The sequence below is a fragment of the Strix uralensis genome, chromosome 3 (genome assembly GCF_047716275.1).
Source record: "Strix uralensis isolate ZFMK-TIS-50842 chromosome 3, bStrUra1, whole genome shotgun sequence".
NCBI classification, from domain to species: domain Eukaryota; kingdom Metazoa; phylum Chordata; class Aves; order Strigiformes; family Strigidae; genus Strix; species Strix uralensis.
The window spans coordinates 46,252,417-46,276,347 of NC_133974.1; the positions used below are offsets into that span (position 1 = coordinate 46,252,417).

The following is a 23,931-nucleotide window of genomic DNA, read 5'->3' on the forward strand; positions in this document are numbered from 1 at the left end:
AAAGTGGATGATTAAAAAAACAAAACAACAAAACAAAACAAATACTCTGGAAACAAGAATTACTTTTCCTTTGTAGAGTAATGTATGGCATGGCTTCAGTGGTCTAAATTTCTACTGCCATCCATGCCAAAACAAAACCTACCAAAATAATTAATTTTTATAAGATGGCACAGACAACAGGAAGAGTCCAAACGGGCCAAATAGAATGGTCTACCCTATCCCTCCATTCCCAGGAAAGGTGTTTTCAGATGAGAAAAACATACAGTGCAGGAGTTGCTTTAAGAGAGAAGTCTCTGACATAAAACTGATCAGAAGGATATGATACTGCCACTAAACACAACCTTAGGGCACGGCAGTTAATCCTACACCTCAGAAAAAGGAAGCAGACTGCCTGAAGCTCTGAAGTCTTTTTGAGCAGGTCAGACAAATGTCTGCCAGAAAGGACAGAGCTGATCCTGTCTTGGACAAGAGAAGAGATGAGATTATCACTTGAAATCCTAACTTACTCCACATGAGACAGGTGAGAGGTCTGCCCAAACATGAAAGTGCTCCACTGTAATACAGGACAGCCTGGAAGACATTTATGTGCTGTGCATACTTCAACTAAATAGCTGATACTGGACTAACCTGTATCCTATATGTCTTTGTAAAGACATCACACTTACGTTGTTTTGACTTAGATGTTGCAAGAGTGTTGCTGGTTTGAACAGACAACCCATCAGTGGAGAAACCAAATACTGGTGCCAGGGTAATACACTTGGCAAGACTGCATCTTGCTTGACTTTTTTCAGGATTTTTTTCATTCATGATCCAGCAGGAAGTGCAAATCATTTCTGATGTTAGTATAAGGAAAGCATCCAACAGATAGCCTGAGCTCAAACGGAAAAACAGAAAAACCTTCTGTCTGTGGCAGATGTCACTTACCTGTGAAAGATGCACTTTGAATATTTGACCATTTACTCATTGCAGTTTCATTGTCAAGTAGTTCAAGATAAAAAAAAAAAAAACAACAAAAGGTTTAAAAACATACAAATGATGCACTATAATATGGCTATCACATAATGGCTGTGCTACAATAAAAGACATGAAAATAAGTGCCCCACAGTGTGCCTCTGGAAGATTAAAGGAAGAGCTTAAGAAAAACAGCAAAGTTTTACTTTTAGGGTTGAGATAGGGAAGAAACAGTCCGCACCTTTTCATAAACTTTCTTTTTATAGAGAAATCTTAAAAACTACTTTTAAATTGTTACTTTTTATGCTGGGAACAAACAACAGGCTGTTTTTTACCCTTCTCAGAAGAACTGTGTCTGACATAAGTTGGGAATTCTTCCAGACCCTCAATGAAACAACTTGAGAGCCTAAATCTTTTACACGACTTTTATTCTCCTGCAATTTTTTCTTCAAATTTTTCAATGAAGTCAATGCTAAAAGTAATCTTAAAGTCTCATTAAAAACTGCTTCCTCCCTTTTTGCTTGCTGCGCTTTTAATCACAGTTATTAATTCTCCAATGTCTTTGTTCAAGAAAAAATTGAATTATGCAGGACTTAAATTTTTAAAGCTAAAAAAATAAAATTTAAGGGTAGAAAAAAATTCCTTTAATACCCACCGACCCCCCCAACTGCATTGTATGAGAGGACAACCAAAGTTGTATTATTTTTTCTTATCATTTCCAAATGACGACCTCATCTCTAGCCCTCCCTGCCCTATTCCTGCCAAACCCTGTTGTCTCCACTTACATTCAAATACTTATATAACATTAGTTGCAGGCAGATATCAGATAACATGCCTACATTTGCAAGCTCGCCACAACAAGAATATTGCGTTTTCCCACAGTATCAAAGAATTAATATAACAACATTCCTAAAGACCACAATTTCTTTTTCATTTCAGTTACTTATCTCTCCATCAAAAAATGCATCTTGAAGAGTCTTTGCAGTGAGTTGCATTTGCATATAATTTTATGAGGTTGTTACGTTTAATAACAGGTTCTATCACAGTATTTACCCATGCTTCTAGGTAGCATTTTCATCTTACTCCACAGATCTATGTTAAAATATTGTAAGAAATATTTGCTTTTACGCTAGAATCAGGATCTTTAGAACTATATTAACCAAGTGTACTGGATAACATATTTAGACAAGCTTATTCCACAAACAATCACCTTTTCATAAGACACATAGGAAAAGCATCAAAAGATTTGATCAGCCAGCTAGTAAAGAATTGTGGAACCCTGAATATCCAGCACCCAATCACCAGCTGTCACATGGTGTTTGTGCATAAATCAAATTTATGCTTCTCAACACATTTAGCTAAAAGTTGATACAGCAATTAGGCAATTATTATAGGACATCAAACAGTCAGTATACATTTGATACTATGCGGTTATATTTTGGGAGCCTATTTATCTGACACAACACCTGACAATATTATTCCATTTAGTAACAACTAATAATCTGAGTGAAAACCCAAGACAGAAAATTCAACCTTGCCTGAATGAGGGACAAATGTGGCAATGAGGTGGTAACTCTGCAGGGTACTCTATTCTGTCCTCCTAATAAAGGTCATAATCAATGACTTCTGAATTAATTCCTTAAAATTCTTGGAACCCGAGAAGCAGACAGAAAGGAGAACTGGAAAACTACAGACTAAGGCCAGGCCAATGAAACCTTCAATGTCTCTGTTGGCCCATCAATCACATCCATATTTTCAGAAGCTGATCCTTCAGCAAAAAAGTCAGAATATTCTCAGAACTGCACAGAAAGGTTCCTCTGTTCATGATCTGGGCAGGAGCTTCCCTTTTGTTCCCAAAAGGTTTAAATTTACAGCAATGGGGGTTGGGACCAGCTGACTCAGCCAAACACACAACTGTGGGAACAGATTAGATCAAAACATCTCAAACTTCAGCACACACATCATGAGTGCTACTTCTACCACTACAGAGACAAACCCCTCCCTGCACAACTGCCTTGTCGTGCACACACATTACTGTGTACAAAATGACTTTGGGAATTCTCCTTATAGGTAATGCAAGGCCTGCAGCACACCAGACTAGAATTATCCTGTTGGAGAACCAAGTGAGACAAACCACACATACAAAAAGACATGAGAAGTCTGCATCGCGCCTTTCTACATGCAATCATAAAGATGATACAGAAATTAAGTTAACATGCCAAACAGGTTAAGAACTCCTTGCTTAAAATAATAATAAAAAAGATCTGCCAAGTTATCACAAGTAAAGCCAAACCTCTTAATGCTGAACATACATGCAAGAACCACCCCATGGTGAAACAAAAAGCTGACTATCAAGTCGATGGGAAAGCAGAGAGGAAGGAAACCACCACTTCCTTTAAGAAAACTACAAACAAGCTCTTGCCAAATCAAGAAGAGAAATTACGTGTGTGGTACTTACCACTTCACATTGAGATAATCATCTCACATAGGTCGTTTATTGGGATCAAATAATCTGAATCAAAAGGGGAAGTTTTTACAGAATGGACTGACAGAATTAAGGTCAAACTTTTTGGAATGGCAGAGTAGTGACTACAAATTTATCCCCTTCCCATTTTCACACCAACAGTTCAAACCTCCTTTGGTAAGATCCATCCTACTTAGCAGCTGTATCCTGCTTTTCACCAAGGACACGTTTCTGAAGAGTGCAATGGTTAGTGATTCTGTGGGCAGCAAAGTAGTTTTCCCCCATAAGAATTAACATTAACAGAAGGGGCACATGCAGGGACCTAAGAAATACATGCTGGTTTAATACAGACAGGTCGCCCATATGATGTGATCATCACCCGAGAGATGCGATGGCTTTTAAACTGGCTTTTAAACATCATCTATGTCATATGTGGTCACTGGGTATTTCAATGGTGTGTGTTAAGTCCCTACACACACATCCACTCTGAATTCTTACAAGAAATACTGCTTTATCACCAACCAAATTCAGGTGCTTCATTTGCAAGACTGAACACCTGACAGAAACCTCCTAAGGGGAACAACCTTGATGCCTCTTTCGGGGCAGTTACATCTCCATCATTATCACTATCCTCCTCAGATTACTCAAAGTCAGAAAAATCAATCAAAGGTGAAGGATGGAAAAACAGGGTAATAATGATGGCTAGCAAAGCAAAATATCAGGTGACTGGCAGCAGAGCTCAAGCAATAGCCAGAAAAGCGACAGACAGCAGAGCACTGCTGTAGCTGGGCATGACCCCACCACCCAGAAAAAGCAAGCCTTCCTGAAGCCCACTCACCTCCCTCGGGCAGGCACTCTCACACAACAGCTGGCAGGAAGAGTTTTCCTGCCAAGCCGCACATCTCTCAACACAAACCCTTCAGACAGAAAAAGGCTGCTGTGGTCTACTGCTGAGCCTCTGGAGAAAGAGCCCCTCCTCAAAACGCCAGCCAAAGGAAACATCCTGAACTGTTCTCTTTCATATGGCAGCTTCCCCTTTCTTTACTACAAATTGACGTATACAACTTTTGCCAAAATATTTCAGAAAATGAACCAAATTACATCTAATTTCAGGGAAAATAACTGAGACACTTGACTAAATGTTAATTCTGCTTTACCACTTCCAGAAAAACCTTAGTGAATAGCAACTGCTATGTGTTCCTATGTCATGTATTACTATATGTGACTAAGGTACCTTTGGAATGACAGTTGATTTCCATATGTAAAATGGCTAAAAGGAGGTTCTAGTAAGACTCCTTGAAAACTAAAAAAAACCAACAATCCTCTCCCCAATCACACAGCTCAGCAACAGAAAGTTCTTCCTTCCAATTTTGGCTTCTAGTAGCAAAAATACCGCAGAAACATTGTTATTGGTGATTTCCATCAACTATTTGAAAATATATAATTATAATTTATCACAGTCTTTATCTTAAGCCAGTGAAGTTCTATTTCATAGGTACTGCACTGAAAAGAGTTTTACCATATTAGAACTACCTGTGGTAAAAAAACAAGGAAAACCTCAGATGAAAGCAGGCGATTTTATTTCAATCTGACGGCTACTATTGCTATAAGTATTTTTAATTACAAACGCCTCATGCAAATGGAAAAGGTAATCTTGTTACGATTGTCAAAAGTAATTAAAAATCTATATAAATTCAGAATACTTATTTTTCTTCCCTTTGGCATTATGTAGCACAAGACGAAAGCCAAAAATCAACTGTTTGGGTGTGGGGCTTTTTTTTTGGCACAGTCTGTGAAAGAACTATGTCAGAAATTACATGGCATCTGCTATTCTAATACAATCATTAAAAAACACATCAGATGTAAAGCCAGAATTTTGTAAACTTCTGTTAAACCGTTCATTTTGAAAGGTACAACCGGGCAAATCAATTGCCTATAAAAAGGTAACAAAAAAATCTACTTCGTGAATTTCAAGGTATTGCACTTTGTCATCTAAAAACCAACCTACAATAATCCAAAAAAGCAATTATTCTCACAGAAAGAATATAATACAATAATAATGCAGGAAAAAAGGTATAGTAATGGTGAAATACAATTATTATCTAAATCTGCTCCAGCAAAGAAACTGTAAAATATGCTTCTGGTCATATTTTTTTTTTTTTTAATATCCCCTTCTCCAACAATATTTTAAGGCATCAAGATAATTTCAGTTATGTACTTGTTGATACTATGATACTTTGAAACAACTATGTTAAGGATAAAAGGGAATTTGGGAGGTTTAGAGAGATTAGATGATATGTGTGCTTATAAACATGAGAATTATTGGTTTAACCAGTTAAAGAACACAAAATTAATTTTAGATACTTATACAGCGCTAGCTTTAGTTTTCAGGGAAAGTTTTCATACCTATTGGCTTCCCAGAAAGCACTAATTTTCAGACTACTGCTAAGATTTTGAGTTTCAAGGAGAAATACTCATCTTCAGTATCTTATTTTTGACAGAAAGAATATGTCTTGGGATAATACACGAACATTCAGTAACACACAAAATACGTAACATACTGGTTTTGGAAACTAAAATTGGATCTAGAGGTCTACAAAGCTGTTCAAGTAGTTCACCTTTTGGTTTCATTCATTTTCACTTCTCTGTATGTTAGTTTTCAGTTAAATGAAAAGTTACAGAAAATGCCAAATTAGAACTAAATGGTAGCCAAACTTGTTTTACGCTTAAGTCCTTTGGTTTCCTGAGCTAAGCGGTGCCATTTCGTGAGGAAGCAAATAGAAGAGGTCACCTCATCCTTCACAAGGTAGTTTTTGCGGCCTTTAGGAAGAACAAGATACCCATGTAGTCCCAGAGATGACCACTGAAAGTCTCTGATCATTTACTTCACAGAAATACTTATACTCTTAAACCAGCTTTCTTTAGCAACTCTTTTCTCATTTTTCCCAGAGGAAAAAGGCTGAGCTTTTAACTAACTGTACTTCCTGCAACTTAGAAAAGCATGTCATCAAGGTACAGTATTTCAAGTCCTTATACACACCCCTCTGTAGAGTACCCTATACAGTACCATACGTACCAGCAAATCTCAAAGTCTTCTGTATAACTATCCTCATACCACAGCTACAAAATGAGAAAGTTGCTATTATGCAAATTTTACTGATGGGAAAAGTGTGGCATACAGAAACAGTGCATCTCACAACTGGCCATTGTCCTGGTCACAGATCAGGGGAACAAAGCTCATGAGTTAAGTCCTCAATTAGTGCCATCAGCACCAAGTCACAGATTCACAGAAGATCTGAGTGTTGGAAGGAAATTCTGGAGACTGTTTAGCCCAGCCCACCTGGCTCCAGCTCAGCTGGCCTCTCCAACCAGACTGAAAAAAGCTGTCAACAGATGTAGGAGCCAGACCCCTTCACACTTTCTCAACTGACTTTTGCAGATGGGGATAGCACCCCCACTCTGCCCTTTATTACCACAAGTGTATTTAAGTGATGTCTTCTGGATAAATTAACACAGACAATTTTCACTGACAGATTCAAAACAAATATGGCAACAAAAACGATTTACTCTACAATATAAACTGGCATTAGAACAGAAAGTCTCTTCTCCCTTGAGCACCCATCAGCTATCACCTTGGAAGATATAACATTGACAGAAACATCATGAAAAGGGTGAGAATTGGAATATATTTGTTAAACATCAGCTTCCCCCTCCTTACTTCCCCACCACACCCACACCATGTACGTGGATTATTGGACCATTTTTGAGATGAAGGACTGGACAGTGATAAAGCTTTTGCCTCCAAAACTTTTAAGACACGTGTTTAAAAACAGATGTAATATGAACAGTGTAGGAGCATCAGGTAAAAGAAGAATGAGAGTACATGGAAATGAAGGTGGAATGAACCTTAGTACTGAGTGCAGATGTAGCCTTTCAAAAATCAAAACACTTGCCTCCTTACAAGCAGGCACAACGTAATTTGCAAGCTGGGATTCAGGATGGACAGGGGCACCTTTTTGTTCTCTACAACTACTTGGCAGTGCCAGGGACACAGCAGGGACTGGGACACAGCAACACGGCAATTACTGAATTAATTCAATGAAAGTAATAGTCTCTGTAGCTAATTCAATTACTGTACTTTGGTTTTGCTTCATTTGGTCAAATTATGCCCTCCCTTATGTCTGCAAATCTGTTTTACACCTTCATTCTTCACCCCCACTCTTCACATTACAGGCTCAAATGACCACATTCAGACCTATGAGCCTGACACAGGATCAGAAGGCACCATCAAGGCCCTGTATTGCGTGATTATTTGTCTCCAGCTCAACCTCCTTCCAAGAACCAACTTTCTAGCTAGAGGCTTTCACTTTTTTCCACTATTTGTTTGCAACTCTTAATCCTAAAGATTTGTACCCAAGCCAATGAAATTTCGTCCAAGCTGAAAAACCTCAGACAATAGCTCTCAGAAGTATAACATGACCCATAACAACTTATTTCTAAAACCTCCGTAGAACAATTTTACGGCAACATTAACTCTTTCATTGCTGATGGCATAAGAAAATATGAGCTGTTACATTTACTGCTAAGATTCTTCTGCATCTAAAATTGCCAGTGTCCTCTCTTACAGCTGCCCAAGTTCCGAATTTGCTCTTGGTCAAAGGTATCAGAGGGAAAATACATAAATACAACACTTGCTTTAAAATGTGTGCAAAAAAAGTCCTTTGTCCATTGTAATTCCATTTAAATTTAGTTCATTTTGTATTATAACTTAAAAACTTCTTCACACATTACAAAGAATCCAGAATATCATGCAACATGAAATATATATTCTTACATTAAAATTTACACCCAGCAATAAAGAGACTGTCAAGTTCTCCTACTGTAATTGTGGCTTTGGTTTCTTTAAAATACAATTTTAGCAGCATTATTTATATGGATGAAATACTTCATGATACACACTAAATCAAGATAATATTCGTACTGAAACCATAAAGATGTGCATTGCCAATTACTGTATACAATAATACCTCTATTGTTCATTGTATTCCTCAAATGTATCATGACCAGCAAGTACTTAAATTATGCTGTGAACACACTCTCAATGAATAAATATTAAGGAGTCATGTATCAGTAAACACAAAATGACCAGCACAAAAATCCCGCAGGTACAATAGGGGTCTTGAGCAAGCAGAAGTTACAAGTATAAAATGCTGAGGTTAGTTTCTCAACACAAGTTACAAATTATTTCAAGCACATACATAATCAAACAACCTTTAAGAATGAAACCTTTAATAGTGAACTTAAAGCACTAGAAAAGAGAGCTGCATTTAGTGGGGAGGAGTACAGTGATGCAGGACAATTTTTTTTTTTTTTCCGCTTGTTTGGCCTGAAACAAGTTACTGAAAGCCAATGGACTTTCCTTCTTGTAACAGAGAGGTTGGAATAATTGTAGGATGTTGGAAGCTTCAATTCAGAGTTTTGAAACCAATTTTGTATGCAGAAACTTGTGCTCAATAAAGTCAAGGAAATAACATTATATATGGTCTTAAGAATCAGCAGGGTTAGGACCAAAGACCATAAACTCCTCCAGATAGTACAGCTATCTTCCAAAATAGCAATGCAGTGCAGTAAGTAGCAGAACATCAGAACTGCCCATTTCACTAAAAACATACACTTAAAAATTGGAGTTTTAATTACAGAGACAATAGGAATATTTTTAAATACAAAACCTATTCAAAGAAAACAACTAAAATAACAAGACTGTCATAGCAATTGCTCAGATGATTACATAATGTTGTCAATTTTATTGTTTCTGTTTTCTGCAAAATCTGTTTCCCTGTACCTAACACAAAAATCATTAACAGTAGTCAATTTTCTGCAGTGCATTTTCTCAGAATTCATCCATTAGTGTCACAGTAATCATATACACAGAAAAAGTACCACAAATACTTTAAATTTAAATGTTAAAAACAATTTTTCCTCTTTTTTTAGCATTAAAAACCAAACCAAAAAGGTATGAGTACTGCAATACACAGTCTGAGTAAGGAAATCCTACACCTGGGCAGGTACATGGGAGTTTGTTTTAATATAATCAAAATACCATTTCTTTTATTAAAATGTTTATATTGTACTTTTTATAAAGCATCATGCAAAACCAGAAACAGCTTTATCACGTACTGACAAAAAGAATGGAGAATCTTCATCCCATATCCTGTTATTTAATCACACACCCAAATTCACAACCAAAAGAACAAGTTATGCTATTTACCCGGATGTGCTCTAACACAATACTGCATTTTCAACAGAGATTGACAAGTGTGGAGTAGGAAAATGATCCCTTTTTCACCGGTATCACAAATAATATGCAGAGAGAAGCCCTCCTCTAAAAGTCAATTAGAGCATTAAGTCCTATTTTGCTTTTCTTGTTCTCTTTAGTGTTGCCCCTTTTTAAAAAAAACAAACATCACTTCACTTGAATTATTCAACTTAAGTGTTTACCTTGATCAGCTTTAACAATGAATTCATCAGACTGTTTACAAGCATAAAAGGCAGTCTCCCTCCTCATTTGACCTAATTCTACTATGCTTCAATTCCAGTGACTGCCTCAAATTGTGCTGTAAGATACACACAAAGACAATTATGATATCCCATTGAGAAACTCATTTTGGTGAACTTTTTACCTACTTGTTCTCTGCATATTCATTCCCTCTTCACATTTTGGCAATTACATCAAAATCTCCAGTAATATTAGAAGCATATCACCCCAATTTTACATCAAGGTGGTTAACAACAGATGAACAGGGATGCCATCCTTCTGTCACAAAAAATGACAACACACCGATAATTATGATAGGACCTGTACTTTTGCCATTCTAGAACAGGATGTGAGAAGAAAATTTAGATCAAGTGACTCGGTGCTTTATTTTGTTTGTTCTCTGGGCTTTTTTAAAGAAAAAAAGCAAACCAGTGGTTTATTTAGGAAAATGGTGGACTAAATGGAATGAACAGATTTTTCTTTTGGATTCTTTCTTTTTGATTTTGAGACAGAACTTTTACAGAGGACCATAACACACACATCAGCTCTATTCTTCTCACCTTCTTTCTTATTTTCTCTTAACAGTCAGACACTTGTTATCAGTTAGAAGTTTTCCTTAGTGGATTCACAGCCTCAGACTCTTTTCTCCAAGCAGGTCCAGTTGTCAACAATACAATGCCAAACTCTTGATTAAACATTAGCATTGTTCGGTTGTTTGCTCCTTAGAAGCTCCAACAATGAAGACACAGTAGTAGCAGAAATTTCATAAAGATCAAGAACACTATTACAGTTCTTTGACAAGTTTTATAGAAGTCTAAATCACTTCAGAGCGTGCTTGATCAATCTAGCCTGTCTTTGCATCTAGACACCAGTTACTACCTAGCAGCTCCATACCAGCTGAAGAGTACAGAAGGAATGGCAGCCTATTTTGTACAGAAAACCAAAGATTTGCATTAAGAGAAGCTAACGTTGAGAATGGTAATGTTATTTCTACGAATCTGTGACTTTTGTAACTAATATTCTAATTCAAATCCTGTGCTACATCTTCACTCTTCCCCTTTTACTTTTCCACCTGTGATGCACAACGTATATTAAGTGACTTCGTATTAACAAGTAACACAAAGGCATCCTCTCCAATTTACCTATTTAAATTTCTAGAAATTTCTCTTCCATGGTTTGTTAGGAACAGTGCCTTTTCTTTATACTTACATATAAAGTGGAAGCACAATCTTAAGTAAGCTTGATTATGAATGAATGTTCTTGTCAGCTACAAGCAGATGCATGTCCATACACATGAAAGGCACAAATGAATCTTCCCAATTTAAGGACTTCAAAGTCAGAAAATCTTTACCACTTACATTCAATCTAATTTCAAGCTCTGTTCAGCAAAGTGATAGCTGAGAAATGACAGTTACCAATAATTTTCAGAGTATACCTCAGCTGCTGCACTATTACAAGCATGAAGTCTCAAACTTTAGACGTTACCTGAGTAATGTAGCTAGTGAGAAAGAATGAAATCGCTTCTGATTCAAACTGCTGCATTTACTGGATACAATATTTGTAAAACGTAGTAAGCTACAACAGTCTTCTCAACTGTAGCATGTAAAACCATTCCATTTAAAATTCGAAATGTGTTGCAGCAAACAATAACAACCCTGATTTGGGAAGCTGAGTAATTGTATAAAGAAGTAATTTTTACACTGTAAATGAAAAGTATTTTCAAAAATTTGTGTTCCACATCTCAAATACTGCTAACGTACAAAGACAGTAGGAATCTAGTAATTAGTAAGTCATTCAAAAGGAGAGAATGCTGAGAATTACAGTAAGTTACTAAACATAGTAATTTCCAAATCATATTGATAAATACAGTCTGTCTGGAGTACACTTCAAAATAAGAGAAAAGCTTTCACAATTGTGATTTCACTACATTGCTTAAAACAGCTGGCGAAAAGTCACCAATCTTCCATGCAAGTTAAAACATGCAGGCTTTCTATTTATTTTTGTTAAATCTAGAAGCTATTTTGAAAATAATAAAAAAAGTATCTATGGTTTCTGAAACTACCTTTGAGTTTCCTGAATTCACCTTTGAATTTACATGCAAAATTCTAATTCACTTCATTAATGCAGAAAAAAATACAAATTTACCAGGATTGAAAGTATTTCTTGCAAAGGTTAAAAATACTTGTTCCTACCTCCACTTTTGTTCGGTAGAGAATGAGACGCTTTAGGCTGCCCACTTTGGCTATGTGGTTGAAAGCCTGAGGTGGTATTTTATCACATGATGAGAGATTTAATTCCTGAAGATGTGGACACATTTCAGTAATGACCTCCAAGCATGTTTCATTGAGGAAATGGCCACAAGACAACTCAAGACGTACTAGTTCAGAGCCACAAACTTTCAAGAACCTGTAAAAAACCCACATTTTAAGTGAAAAATAAACATACTTTCAGGTCAAAGTCTGAATACTGTCAAAACCTTAAGCATGTAAACCAGGAAATAGTTCCTTCCAACAACGAAAAGGCTACAGACCACAGTTCCTACATCACCTCAGTTAACTAACAGAAAACATTGGTTAGGTTAAAGAAAATTAATTATAATCACTCTGAAGAAGTTACTCCTGGATCAAATCTGTACCAATCCAGAAGAGACCAAACCAATTAGGTGTTGCATTAGAAAGCAATATTACAAAACCAAAGGTAGCCTGAGAGTCAAGACTGTTTCATCAATGTTAACTTGATACTGTACATAACCTAGATATTATACAATGTTTTGTACAAAGGAATATTTGACTACATTTTAAGAAGGCTATATAATGCTGTACATGGCATAAGAAGGCTAATGTCACTAAAGGAGTTTTAAAAAACAACTTTAGCTTGAAAACAAATTGCAAAAGAATCACTGGGGGTGAGAACAGTATAGAGAGAGCTTTTTATTAAATTAACATTAGTCTTGAAAACTCTGTTTCAGTTTAGAAAGTTGGAACATGCTTCATTCTTGCCGTTTACTCTGAGACAACGGAGCAGAGTACAACACAGATAATGTTTGAAATGCTTTTAAACAATCCTCAAAGCCAATTTTGACAACGGCCTGCAAGTTTCCACCAATAATTTCATATTTCTCTATCTTAGAAAAATCTGCAAATGTAAAAATGAGGTTAAACAAATACTTTTAAATGGATGAAATATTCAGGAGAAGTATTTTAAGACTTCTAAGAAAAACATCTCATTCCTTTCATTAACAAACAAGTCAAAATCAACACTTCATAGCTGTTCTAGAACACAGAGAGTCCTAAGGACTATTTCACATGACTTTAATTGAAATTATAAAAATTTAATACGTTAGAAGACAAAATATCCAAATTTAGAAACTCTGATGGTCTCTGCATGAATTACACGTTCTATCAGGGATACTGTGTCAGAAATTCAAGCTCTAATATATCTAATCCAAGCTTTAATTAAAAACACATAAGCTTTTGTCCAATTTTATTGCAATGATAACCTTCAAACTGTAAATCAATCTCTAGGCTTCTTCTTCTTCTTAACAGGGAAGAAAACCCCAATGTTTGCCATAATTGTTGTACTTTATTTTAATAGTTTTTTCAGTAAAAAAACTAAGTTCCTACCCTATGGGCTGCAATGAGTTCCCCTTGTTACTTCCCAGAAAAATGAAATACTTGTGAGAGAGCATGAATTAGTTTCTCATAATAAATATTCTGATATGCTCTATTACCAGTTCTATCCTACAAAAACCTTCACGTAGACAAAGCAGCTTTAGGTTCTGACACTTTCACTGCAAAGTTAGTATTACTTCTTGGGTTTAACTGATACAATAGAAATGCCAGAGAGACATGAGGCTTCTGCTTGCACAAAAACTCCTATTGCTACAACTAAACATGTATTGGCCTTCCCAAGACTTTGCTCCTGCTGAAATTTAGGATGAAATGGCTGCTGGTCTTAAAAGCAGACACGTTCAGGGATGCATTCCTCAGACACTAACAGTAGGACAGGACCTGAGTCTGTCTTTCAAGATCCAAGTTTTCAAACCTTCTCCTTTCCTTATTTTTTCATTACTCACTCAAGTCATACTTGTCATTCATCATCACCTTTCTGTATTCCTTTCATCTTGCACATTATGTGGCCTTAGTTTGATTATGCAGGTCCCATGCAATATGGAGCAGAAAGGAGATTCCAGGGTGGCATCTCCATCCCTGAAGGTTTCCAAGAGTCACCCAAAACCTTGACTGACCTGATCTAGCGTTGGGAACACTGGCACTTCAAGTGGGAGCTTGGAGTAGACCACCTTCAGAGGTCCCTAACATCCAACATTTCTATGAGCCTATGCAAACAGAAACAAAGAGAGGGTCTGAGACATGAAAGGGGAGACATAAGCCCCAGAGCCACAGGGGTTCTGCCAAGTATGGCCTTCAAATCTACTCTTCCACTATTTTTGTCTAACAGCAGTCTCTCTTTAGAATCTATTTTAGCCTGTAAAATCAGAGTTTAATCAAACACCAAGCACTTCTTTGCTGTTTTCATACTGGATACAGAGAATTTGCCTAGACTGGTAAGCCTTCTTATGGGAGTGTCAGAGCTGAAGTAACATGACCGTTCACAACAATTAACATCAGGTATTAAAACATTAACTGCTATTTTAGACTAGCAATAGAGTTCAACACTGCCATGGAGAAACACAGGATGGAAGTCCCCTGGAAATTAGAGTAGATACATATGGATTCATTGCTGATTACCAATTACCCAATTCCTCTATTTAATGAGTGCTTTAACAATACATTCACACAGCTTCTTTCAACAACAAATTATAACATTTGTTTGAATGGTGATATTTTCCATAAAATGTTGTCAATCGCCACTTATACCTCCAGCTTTTAATTTGCTAACAGATAAATATTTAATGAATTACTCCATTACAATAATGGATGTTAGGTTAACTGCCATATAATCTAACAGAGCTTGGCTATTACAAATATTGGTACAGATCAACGCTTTTCTCGTTCTAGGACTATTATATACTACCAGGTCAGGGAAACACTCCGTTAACCCCCTAGACTTGGAGAACTCCAGGCTTACCAGCTTGAGGAGTTGTTCTCCTCATAACATTTTATTTAAATTCGTTACACTTGAAACACACAAGCAGAGCAAGCACAGCAACAGCAGTGAGAATTGCACTTAATGGCTTTGCTGCCTTTTTGGAAAAGCTTATTTAGGAGACATTAAACAGAAAGGTAAGGGAAATAAGGGACATGCAGCAGAGTACAAGAATGAGCTGACAGGCCTGAAGTGATGAACAGAAAGTGGAGGAATTTGAGGAAATCACCAACCAGCACAGGGCAGAGAACATTAGGCAGAACTGCAGAGTTCTCTGAATGATTAAGACACCCCAATCTTTGTTGCACTTAACAGGCTGCTCAGGACAGAGGTTTTTGCTAACGTCTTCTTACATGGATCTCCAAAGCCACATGGCAAGGTAGAAAATGGGTTCTCATGGTTTCAGAACAAACGTAGCATGGCCTTCATACTTCTGAAACTTAACAGACACTGGATGCCTGGCTATGACTTAGCTCATGTGAAAATAAACAAATCCAAAAAAAGCACCTTCTACCCAAATCAACATTTCTTCACATACCTGTCCTTTAATCAGTGAGGACTGACTGGTTCCTGTTTTTAGTCTCTCCTCCTTTCTGCACAGTCATCCATCCCTTTAGCTTTGCTTTTATTATCAATATTTTATACGCACAATTTCTGAAGTGATTTCCCTTCATCCCTTCATGTTTGTTATGAAATTTGACTAAAGCTAGAATAATGTGAACATGTACATTTATTTTGCTAGACAATGGATTGGGCCTTTCTTTCTATATTTATCCTCATTCTAGACTACAGCATTTCAGGCTTTTTTTTTTTGGTTGTTTTTTTGAGTTTTGTTTTGGGTTTTTTTGGGGTGGGATTTTTTTTTTTGGTTGGTTGGGGTTTCTTTTTTTTGGAGGGGGGGTGGGGGGGTGTGTTGGGTTAGTGGTTTTTTTAATGAAAAAAGCAATCTCATTTTCCGTCACCTTCTCCTGCTCTCAAGAACTGCTGCTCATTTCACCCCACTTCAGCTTCAGGGAAGTAAGTTAGTCCTAGTGAAATCCTTCTGAAACACCAAATATTTCTATTAGCAGTTAGGACACCATTTGCCCATGCGGATGTTAAACCCATCATGATCATGGCATCACTTAGTCTATTAACAACTTCCAATCTTGTAATTCATGTCTGTATCGTAAGCATATCCCATGAGCCAAAGATGATCCAAAATTAAAATATCAAGGTACAAGAAACAGCAATCTTCATGTCAGAACTGGTTGCGTAAGATCTCCCAAACAAAATTCTCAAAATACCTTTAAATATATGCTTATGCAGGTACTGAACGCATCACATCTGCTCCAGTGGTTTCTAACGGAACTGCAATGGATCCAAAGCCTACACTTCACTGTTAGCATAATTATCCTCACTTACTCGATATCCCATGGTTCAGAGTTACTGAAAACTCTACAACAAGCAAGGATCACAGTCCAGTTCTCTCTCATCTACTCACCCGTCCTAAACAAATAGCTACTTACCTTTAGTACAACTATCCCAACAGGTTTTAATCATGCTGATTTTACCAAAAAGATTTTCAATGAAAATCTTAGTTACTCATTTTGTAGTCATTGACATATAAACCACTGAATCTGGTGTCCAAAAGTGGGGAGTGGGGAAGCAACTTCCATTTATGAACAACATAGGGCTGGATAGATTTTTTTTTTTCTTTAGCACTTTCTCATGCAGTGTTACCTTATGCTAGCATCCAAATCCATTACTTGACAGAAATAACATTGCCCCATTTGTCTAGCCTTCCTTGGTAGATCCCTCCTAGAATCAGTATTTCAAGCTACTCAGGTGTCCTGCTTTCCAGAGCCTGCCACCAGACAAGAATAATGTAAAAAAAACCACTTGGATTTCATTCTTCCTCATCTTACTTCTACGATCTTGAGTCTTCTCTTTCTTACTGTAGTTCTATCTATATGACTACTCACACAAACTCAGCAAAGAACTTCATAATCTCAACCTGTCTTGCAGTTACAGTCTTGTATTTAATCCAGTGGTTTGAGGAATTACATTTTAATGTAATTCTTAAGGTCACATTCAGGTATTTTTATATTCACGGTGATCCTTTTCCTTTCAGGACTGCTGTGTTACACAACAGCAGCAGCATCTAGTAGAGATAATTGTAATAAAAGTGTTAAGATTGGTATGACTGGAGAACAAATGGGTACATACAGGTCTAGAAGCACGAGAAAGAACAAATGGCAATACAAGGGCTGGTAGAGCAGGGTGTATTGGTGTAAGTCAGATTAGCAGGTCATCAAGATCCTTGAATATATGTATGTGCAGTTTCTCACGACACGCGGATTAGGAGATGAAGGACAGGCGGCACAGGATGGTGAGACCACACGCTAGACAAATCACTTTGGACACACATCTCAGTTGTCTTGGTGCATGCAAGTATGCATGCTTGAGAGAGAGACTGAGCAAAATAATTTTGCTTTTAAAATGACATCACCTTCCCTTCCTCTAAACTATTATAATTGTTACAATGTTAATTTCTACTCCAGCATGTATTACGCCTTTTTCCATTAGCAAACCTTAAAACACTGCATGCAAGTAGCGAGAATATTAAGTACCTGATCTCAGGCTTTTCTCAACATAGCTTAAACTATTTCAATAAAAACATGCACAACAAACATTACTACTTAATCTCAATTTTTCCTAAAAAACTGTAGAAATTAAAGTGAGAGACATGATTTTTAAATTGAGAATCCCTATAAAGTCACACATTACTCCTATTTTCTGTGACTGAGTATTTGATGTGTGTTTCAGTAATTTCTCTGACCTTCCTGCTAGTTTGATTTGTAGCAAAGTCTCACCAAGGTAAATGTTGTCAAAATACACCTCTATTAACAGCAACTAAAGCCCTCAAACATTAATAACAAAATTGTTTAAAGAAATATTCCTGGATGTGCTTGACATGCAAACACTGTGCCACTAACCTGAAAATAAAACACTGTTAATTCATTTTCACAGTATAAAATGTTAGAAGTAAATAAAAATCCTAATCGCTCAGATATTTCGAGCAGAAGAGTTTAACCAAGCTAATGACATTATCTGTGATAAAAAGAAATCTGCATGCAGAACTCTGTTTTTAAACTGTCATTGTCCTTGAGCTGTTCAAGCTTCAGAGCATTTATTCAGCATCTCGATATTTAGTATACATCCAGCCAACTTGCCTCACTGTTCCTATATAGGTCTTACCCTCCCACACTGATATTCCTCTGGCATGAAGAAACCCACCATACCTCTAATGCCAAGAGAAATGCAGCACTGCTTATATAATGCTTGCTGTGAAATCTTTGTTTATTCCCTGCCACTTTGCATTCCAGACACTTGAGACTGCACAGATACTCATTTCATTTGTCTTTCACTTTTCCGTATACTTCTAGTTCAATCTAAACGATAAAGTTTAGTTAATTTATATTATATGCTGAAATGAAAAATTTATGATAGTCATTTTTAGCCCTAAGGAGTAGATGCTATCAATAAGTTAAAATACCTTCAGCTTTGCCTCGGGATGTTCATATGCCTGAAGCATTTTATCTTCTCATGATAATACAGTATTTGCTTCAGTCACATTTCTTAAAATGACTCTTTTTAAAAATTTCCTACTTTAATACACTTTTGCAAGAAAATATATATTTTCAATTATTTCTTACAATCATGTCTATACGAACCTTTTAAAGCAACACACAAATTTACACAAGCTACTTCTTTTAAGACTGTCGTAAGAAACCACAGATAAAACATTTTTGAAAGATTTTTTCCAAAATAATATTCAAGCATGAGTAGCATTTAAACATGCCCTGACTTGCAAAAATCATAATCTAAACTGCATAGTTGTAAGAATGAAACTACCAGTTTTGAATTCAACAGTGCCAACTGTAACGCCAAATGCTGAGAAAAGTGCAAAAATAAAGAAAACAAAATAAAAACAAGGCCCTGTAAAAGTGAAATTCTGTTATCTATGAGAATAAGGTATTTTGGTTTTAGCATTTTGCCATTTCTATATTGCAGCAATTTGTAGTGTTTGTGAAGTTATTTACAAATTTCATTTAGCCAATGTTTTTTCTCCTTGAATTGGCAAATATAGGTTGACCTTTCAAAAACAATACAACAGAGTCCTTCAAATTGTTATAAATTATAGGCAGAATTCTCTACACCTCCAAGCAGTTGGCTTGACAGCCACTCCTGGTCTCTTATGCATCAACTTTCACAAAATTTATAAATCTGAAGTATTGGAACAAGCAGTTGAGGGTCATTTCAACTCAACCTCAAGTTACAAGTTTTCACCAATTAAATCCAAAATAAAACATGCACAGCTTGGTGTTCTACAGGCACACCGCATTGCCTTATTTTAAGATTTCCTTTGCAGAAAGAAATAGAGAATATCAAGACCAGAGAGGGAGCCAAAGAGAGCAGGATAAAGAGAAATCAACAAACTGATTCAGAAACATTCATGCAGTAGGCAGCAAGAGAAGATTTTACACTAATAAATGCAGTGGCATACATCATCTGTTAGGTATAGAAACAGACAGGAATACTTAAGTATTTAATTTCTGCAAAGGACAATTACAGTCTGAAAAGGTGATTAAGCTTTCAGTAACAGTAAACATCCACAGGTAACTGATAAAAGCAGTAATGCACTCTCCCCAGCCAAGTGAGAACCTCCACTGCAATACTCATTCTGAAAAATAAACTGGAAAGAAAATTTAAGTGTGAAACAGAATTCCTAGGAAAATCAAAGTACCTCCATGCTTTGGAAACTCTGTTTTGGGTATTATCACCCAAAAGTTCCTCCTGGCTGAGGAACATCTAGAAGTTCAACAGAAAAAATTATGGGAGTTCATGACTACATGTCCTGGATGCTGCAATATCCACATGGTGGTGGTATCTTAACAACAGCCAGGGCAACAGAACCAAAACATTAGTTGACAGATTTCTCCTTCGAGGAGCAGTATCGCTTACCAGGAAGCTATTTTTTGGAAGAAAGTTACTTTAATGCTTTTGAAAAGCAAGTGTTGTTCTAATAAGACTCCTGTATTAATAGATACTTCCATAGAAAATAAGCAGCAAAATTTCCTTTCCTGAAGGCTAGCAAATTTGACAAACCAGCTGATGAAGAATGTCAAAAGGAAAATTTCTGTTTGGAAATTTTGCTAGAAAACACACTACTACAAAACAAGGAGTTGCAAAATTATTTCTATATTAGGAAAAAGAGAACTTCCAAAACCAGACCTAGTTACAGTGGAGATTTTTGATTCAGAGTCAGAATTCTGAGCAGAAGTCACACCTGAAAATTATTTAGCTTACCACTTTGTTTCAAAAATTTACGACTGAACTGCATCTCCCATTCCCAGACTGCATATATTTCTTCCAAGAAATTTTTTTCTAGAAATACAGGTAACTTCACAATTGTATCAATGTCCAAGAACACTTTTCCCCCTTGTTACAAATAATTATCACCTGCTATAATGAACATAAATTGACCCTGTTTATTCACAGATTATTAATAGTCAAACAATGAATATTTATTATTTTAGAAATGCTGACTACATGTAAGTGCTGCTATCAGATCAGCACAGAAGTAAAAAAAAAAAGTCATTAGCAATAAAGACATTTTCAACTAACTGGAAGTCAGAAATGCCAGAACTGCAAGTTTGTAATTCTCTGGATTTGGACATTCACTTCATTAAAGACTACAAAAATTTTTAGCAGCACTGCATGTTAAGAAAAAAAAATCACGAACATTAAAAAGAATTACCATGAAGATGCACATACTTTAAGTTTTAAAAAGACAGATTTAATGGCTAAGCATCAGAAAGCAAGCACTTCACGATTTGAGAGTTGAATTCTTAATTAAAGCTGGCATATTTATCCTCCGCATAATGTATCTAATATGAAATCCAAATTTAGGAGGAATGTTTGTATCCCATCCAACAACTAGCTGATGTCTATCTCCTTTTTCTACCAAACAGCACAGAAGAGCATAGGGTGCTTGGATTATACTGGAAGGTCAGGAAAAAAGGAAGTGACATTCTCGTCTTGACAAAGTATTTCTTCAAATTATTTCACTTCCCCAGGGAAGGCACCCAGGCACCAAAGGAAAGAAAATGTTTGAATATTTGATTTAACCTTTCTATTCCAAAAACAAATGAGAGTTAGGACAATTTTTTTTAGACATAGTAAACATTTCTGTTTCTTATCAATCAAGTTCTGCTTTCACCTGTCATTGCTGATTACCTTAGTTGAAGCAGCAATTTTTGCTTAAATGAAATGCATTGATAGATGCTGTTTAACTAATGCAAACGAGCAAAGAAGCAAGAAACGATATGTTAAAAAAGCAGAGAACATGACTGTTATACAGAGAAGAATCCCTGTGAATTTGCTATTTTAATGACCTACTGCACAGTCATATTTTCAGCTTAGTGGAAGATGCACACGCAAACCCCCTGTTTCCCAACAGGGCTAATGTTCTAAATAATTTTTATGAAAATATTTGCATTTACATTGCACTCCAGTGATTACTTAGGGCCCATACCTTGTAAGCATGCACTGTAATCAGTTTATTACTGCAGCCTCTCTAATACAGTCCTATTGATGACTCATCTGTACAAAGAACAACCGCAAACATTTTCTTCGTGAGACAGACTTTTGACAGCTTGGTTCTAGTGGAGTCTTTTAGAAGCCCGGGAGAAAGCAAAACACTGGTCTCCCTGGAAGAAGTCTTTCAGCCATAAGCAGTTTGGCACACGCAGACTCCACATACTGAAATGGACTTCCACTGCTGTATCCAGTATCTCTTGCTGGTTTAACTGTTGTTTTCTTTCTACATCAATCACACACTTTTTATAGTAAATCAAAGACATTTCTTGTCTTTTGATAAAGTTTCAAATACTTAATGAAACTATTGTGCAGCAGCTCTGCAAACAGAGCTTGTCAAAATACTTCTGTATGTTTAGCACTGACCTGCTAAATCCAGAAACAGAGATGGCTCCCCTGTTTCCAGTCCAAGATAAATTCAGCCACTGGATGAGAGTGCAGCGAGACTGTAGGTATTCCAGAGATGTGTCATTAATCCTTGCCCAGTAAGGTTGTAAACTGAGATGAATGTACTGTAGAGGATCACAGCAATGTTGATATAGTAGCTTACAAGTTTGCGCTAGTCTACACAGGTCTGGTACTGTAAGGTGACTCAAAATCAACTGGATGAGCTATATTAAAAACAAAAAAAAGTCACAAATGGTCATATAGCACTTGAAATGTTAAGGAAAAACTGCAAAGGAATAAGAAAGATGTTCTAACTTCAAAGAAAAGTAAATCCTTTCACTTAAAAGTAACTTCTCAAATAAATCATTGATTAACTATTAAATAGGACTGCACTGCCTTCTCAATTTGACAACATATTAAACAAGAAAGGAAAAAGCAGATCAGCATATGAAAGTGACAGGAAGCTTTCGTATTAGAAGTTTCTTTACCCATGCTAATTTAAACAGTGATATATATGTAAACACTATGTTTACATATATCACTTCACAATGTCTACACTGTCGTTGATCAGAACACTGAATTGGCATTCTCTTTCTTTGGATTTGTTTTTTAAAATGGTAGCATTTTTGCACAGTACATGGAAACACCATACCATGTTCCAGTTTCCCCACACCTTGAACTGATTTCAGATTTATTCCTCTCTACCCCCTTGCTTTAAAAATCAGTGTTTCGGCTTCTACCTTATATCCTCTCTCATCCATGCTGGACTCTGCAACTAGGTAAAAATTCCAACATATTCAGACCTTCTTTTACAAAGTAATCTCCTTGCTGCTGTAATACTTTGAGAACATTTCTGTTCTATGCCAGAATCAAATCTGAAAGGCAAAACCCCCTTCTTCCTTTATCAGACTGAATCATCTCAGCTTCAGAATAATCACCAGTCCTTCTGATGATGAAACCACTATACGTGTTTTTGTAATGACTTATCTCACTCAGAAATTAAGAAATATACCCCATTTCCTATCATGCTGTGTTTTCCTTTCTAAAGGAAGATCACCACACAGACACATAAATGCTCGCTTTAGAAAATACAAAAATGCTCCATAAAAAAATCTCCTTTAGCTTAGAAACTGAGAGGAAAATGCACTTGAAAAATGAAATCTAAAAATTAATGTTTACCAGGGCAGTCTTTAACAGGTATAAGCACCTGCCCTCAAATTATGTAACCAAAATTGACTAAGTATTTTCAAGCAGAGTGGGACACAATAACTTGCTGAAATGAATCAGTGTAAATTAAAAAAAAAAACAACAAAAAAACCCACAAATCATCTTAAACTGAAGAGTCCTGTGGCCCTTTCAAAATACCATAATGTTTCATTTTAACGTTTTATAAGGATTCGTAAGACAAACCCGCCAAAAATCAGAATAAAATGCTTGACATAAAATGAAAACGAAGCTTTTCGTGAGATCCAAACAGATTGCACTTCCAATGTACCAGTTTATTATGCAGCTAGCTTCCGCCTCCCCTCCTCCCCCCTTCATTTTTGAAAGAGAAGAAATAAGAAAACAATCCAACTTCCTGCAAAATGAAAAATGTTACTTCCTACTCAGCTCCAGATTTAGTATTTGGATTTCAAACACGATTTACGACTCTTCAAAAAATTCAACTTCAACTCCAGTGCCAAAATACAGTGTTTGCATATACTCCAGTTTCTCTCAAGCTTGATTTCAAGCCTTCCCTCTTCCCTTCTCCTTGCTCCTCCTTTCCCCTAAAAACAGCCCAGGCTTTTTGTCTCTGCAGGTGCCTGGAACTCTCACCTCAGTTTGATGAAGAGAATCTGTGTAG

At 36.4% G+C, this 23,931-nt stretch overlaps 1 protein-coding gene across 7 annotated transcripts in view; it reads right to left on the minus strand.

Moving 5' to 3' along the window:
• FBXL4 (F-box and leucine rich repeat protein 4) overlaps nucleotides 1–23,931 on the minus strand; it is a 69,823-nt gene that overhangs the window by 22,256 nt on the left and 23,636 nt on the right. For all 7 annotated transcript variants that reach the window (XM_074862125.1, XM_074862131.1, XM_074862130.1 and 4 more), the window contains 2 exons: nucleotides 22,065–22,309; nucleotides 12,143–12,356 (listed from right to left, as the gene is read on the minus strand). In XM_074862125.1, the coding sequence (XP_074718226.1) occupies nucleotides 12,143–12,356; nucleotides 22,065–22,309 (459 nt within the window). The remainder of the gene's footprint in view (nucleotides 1–12,142; nucleotides 12,357–22,064; nucleotides 22,310–23,931) is intronic.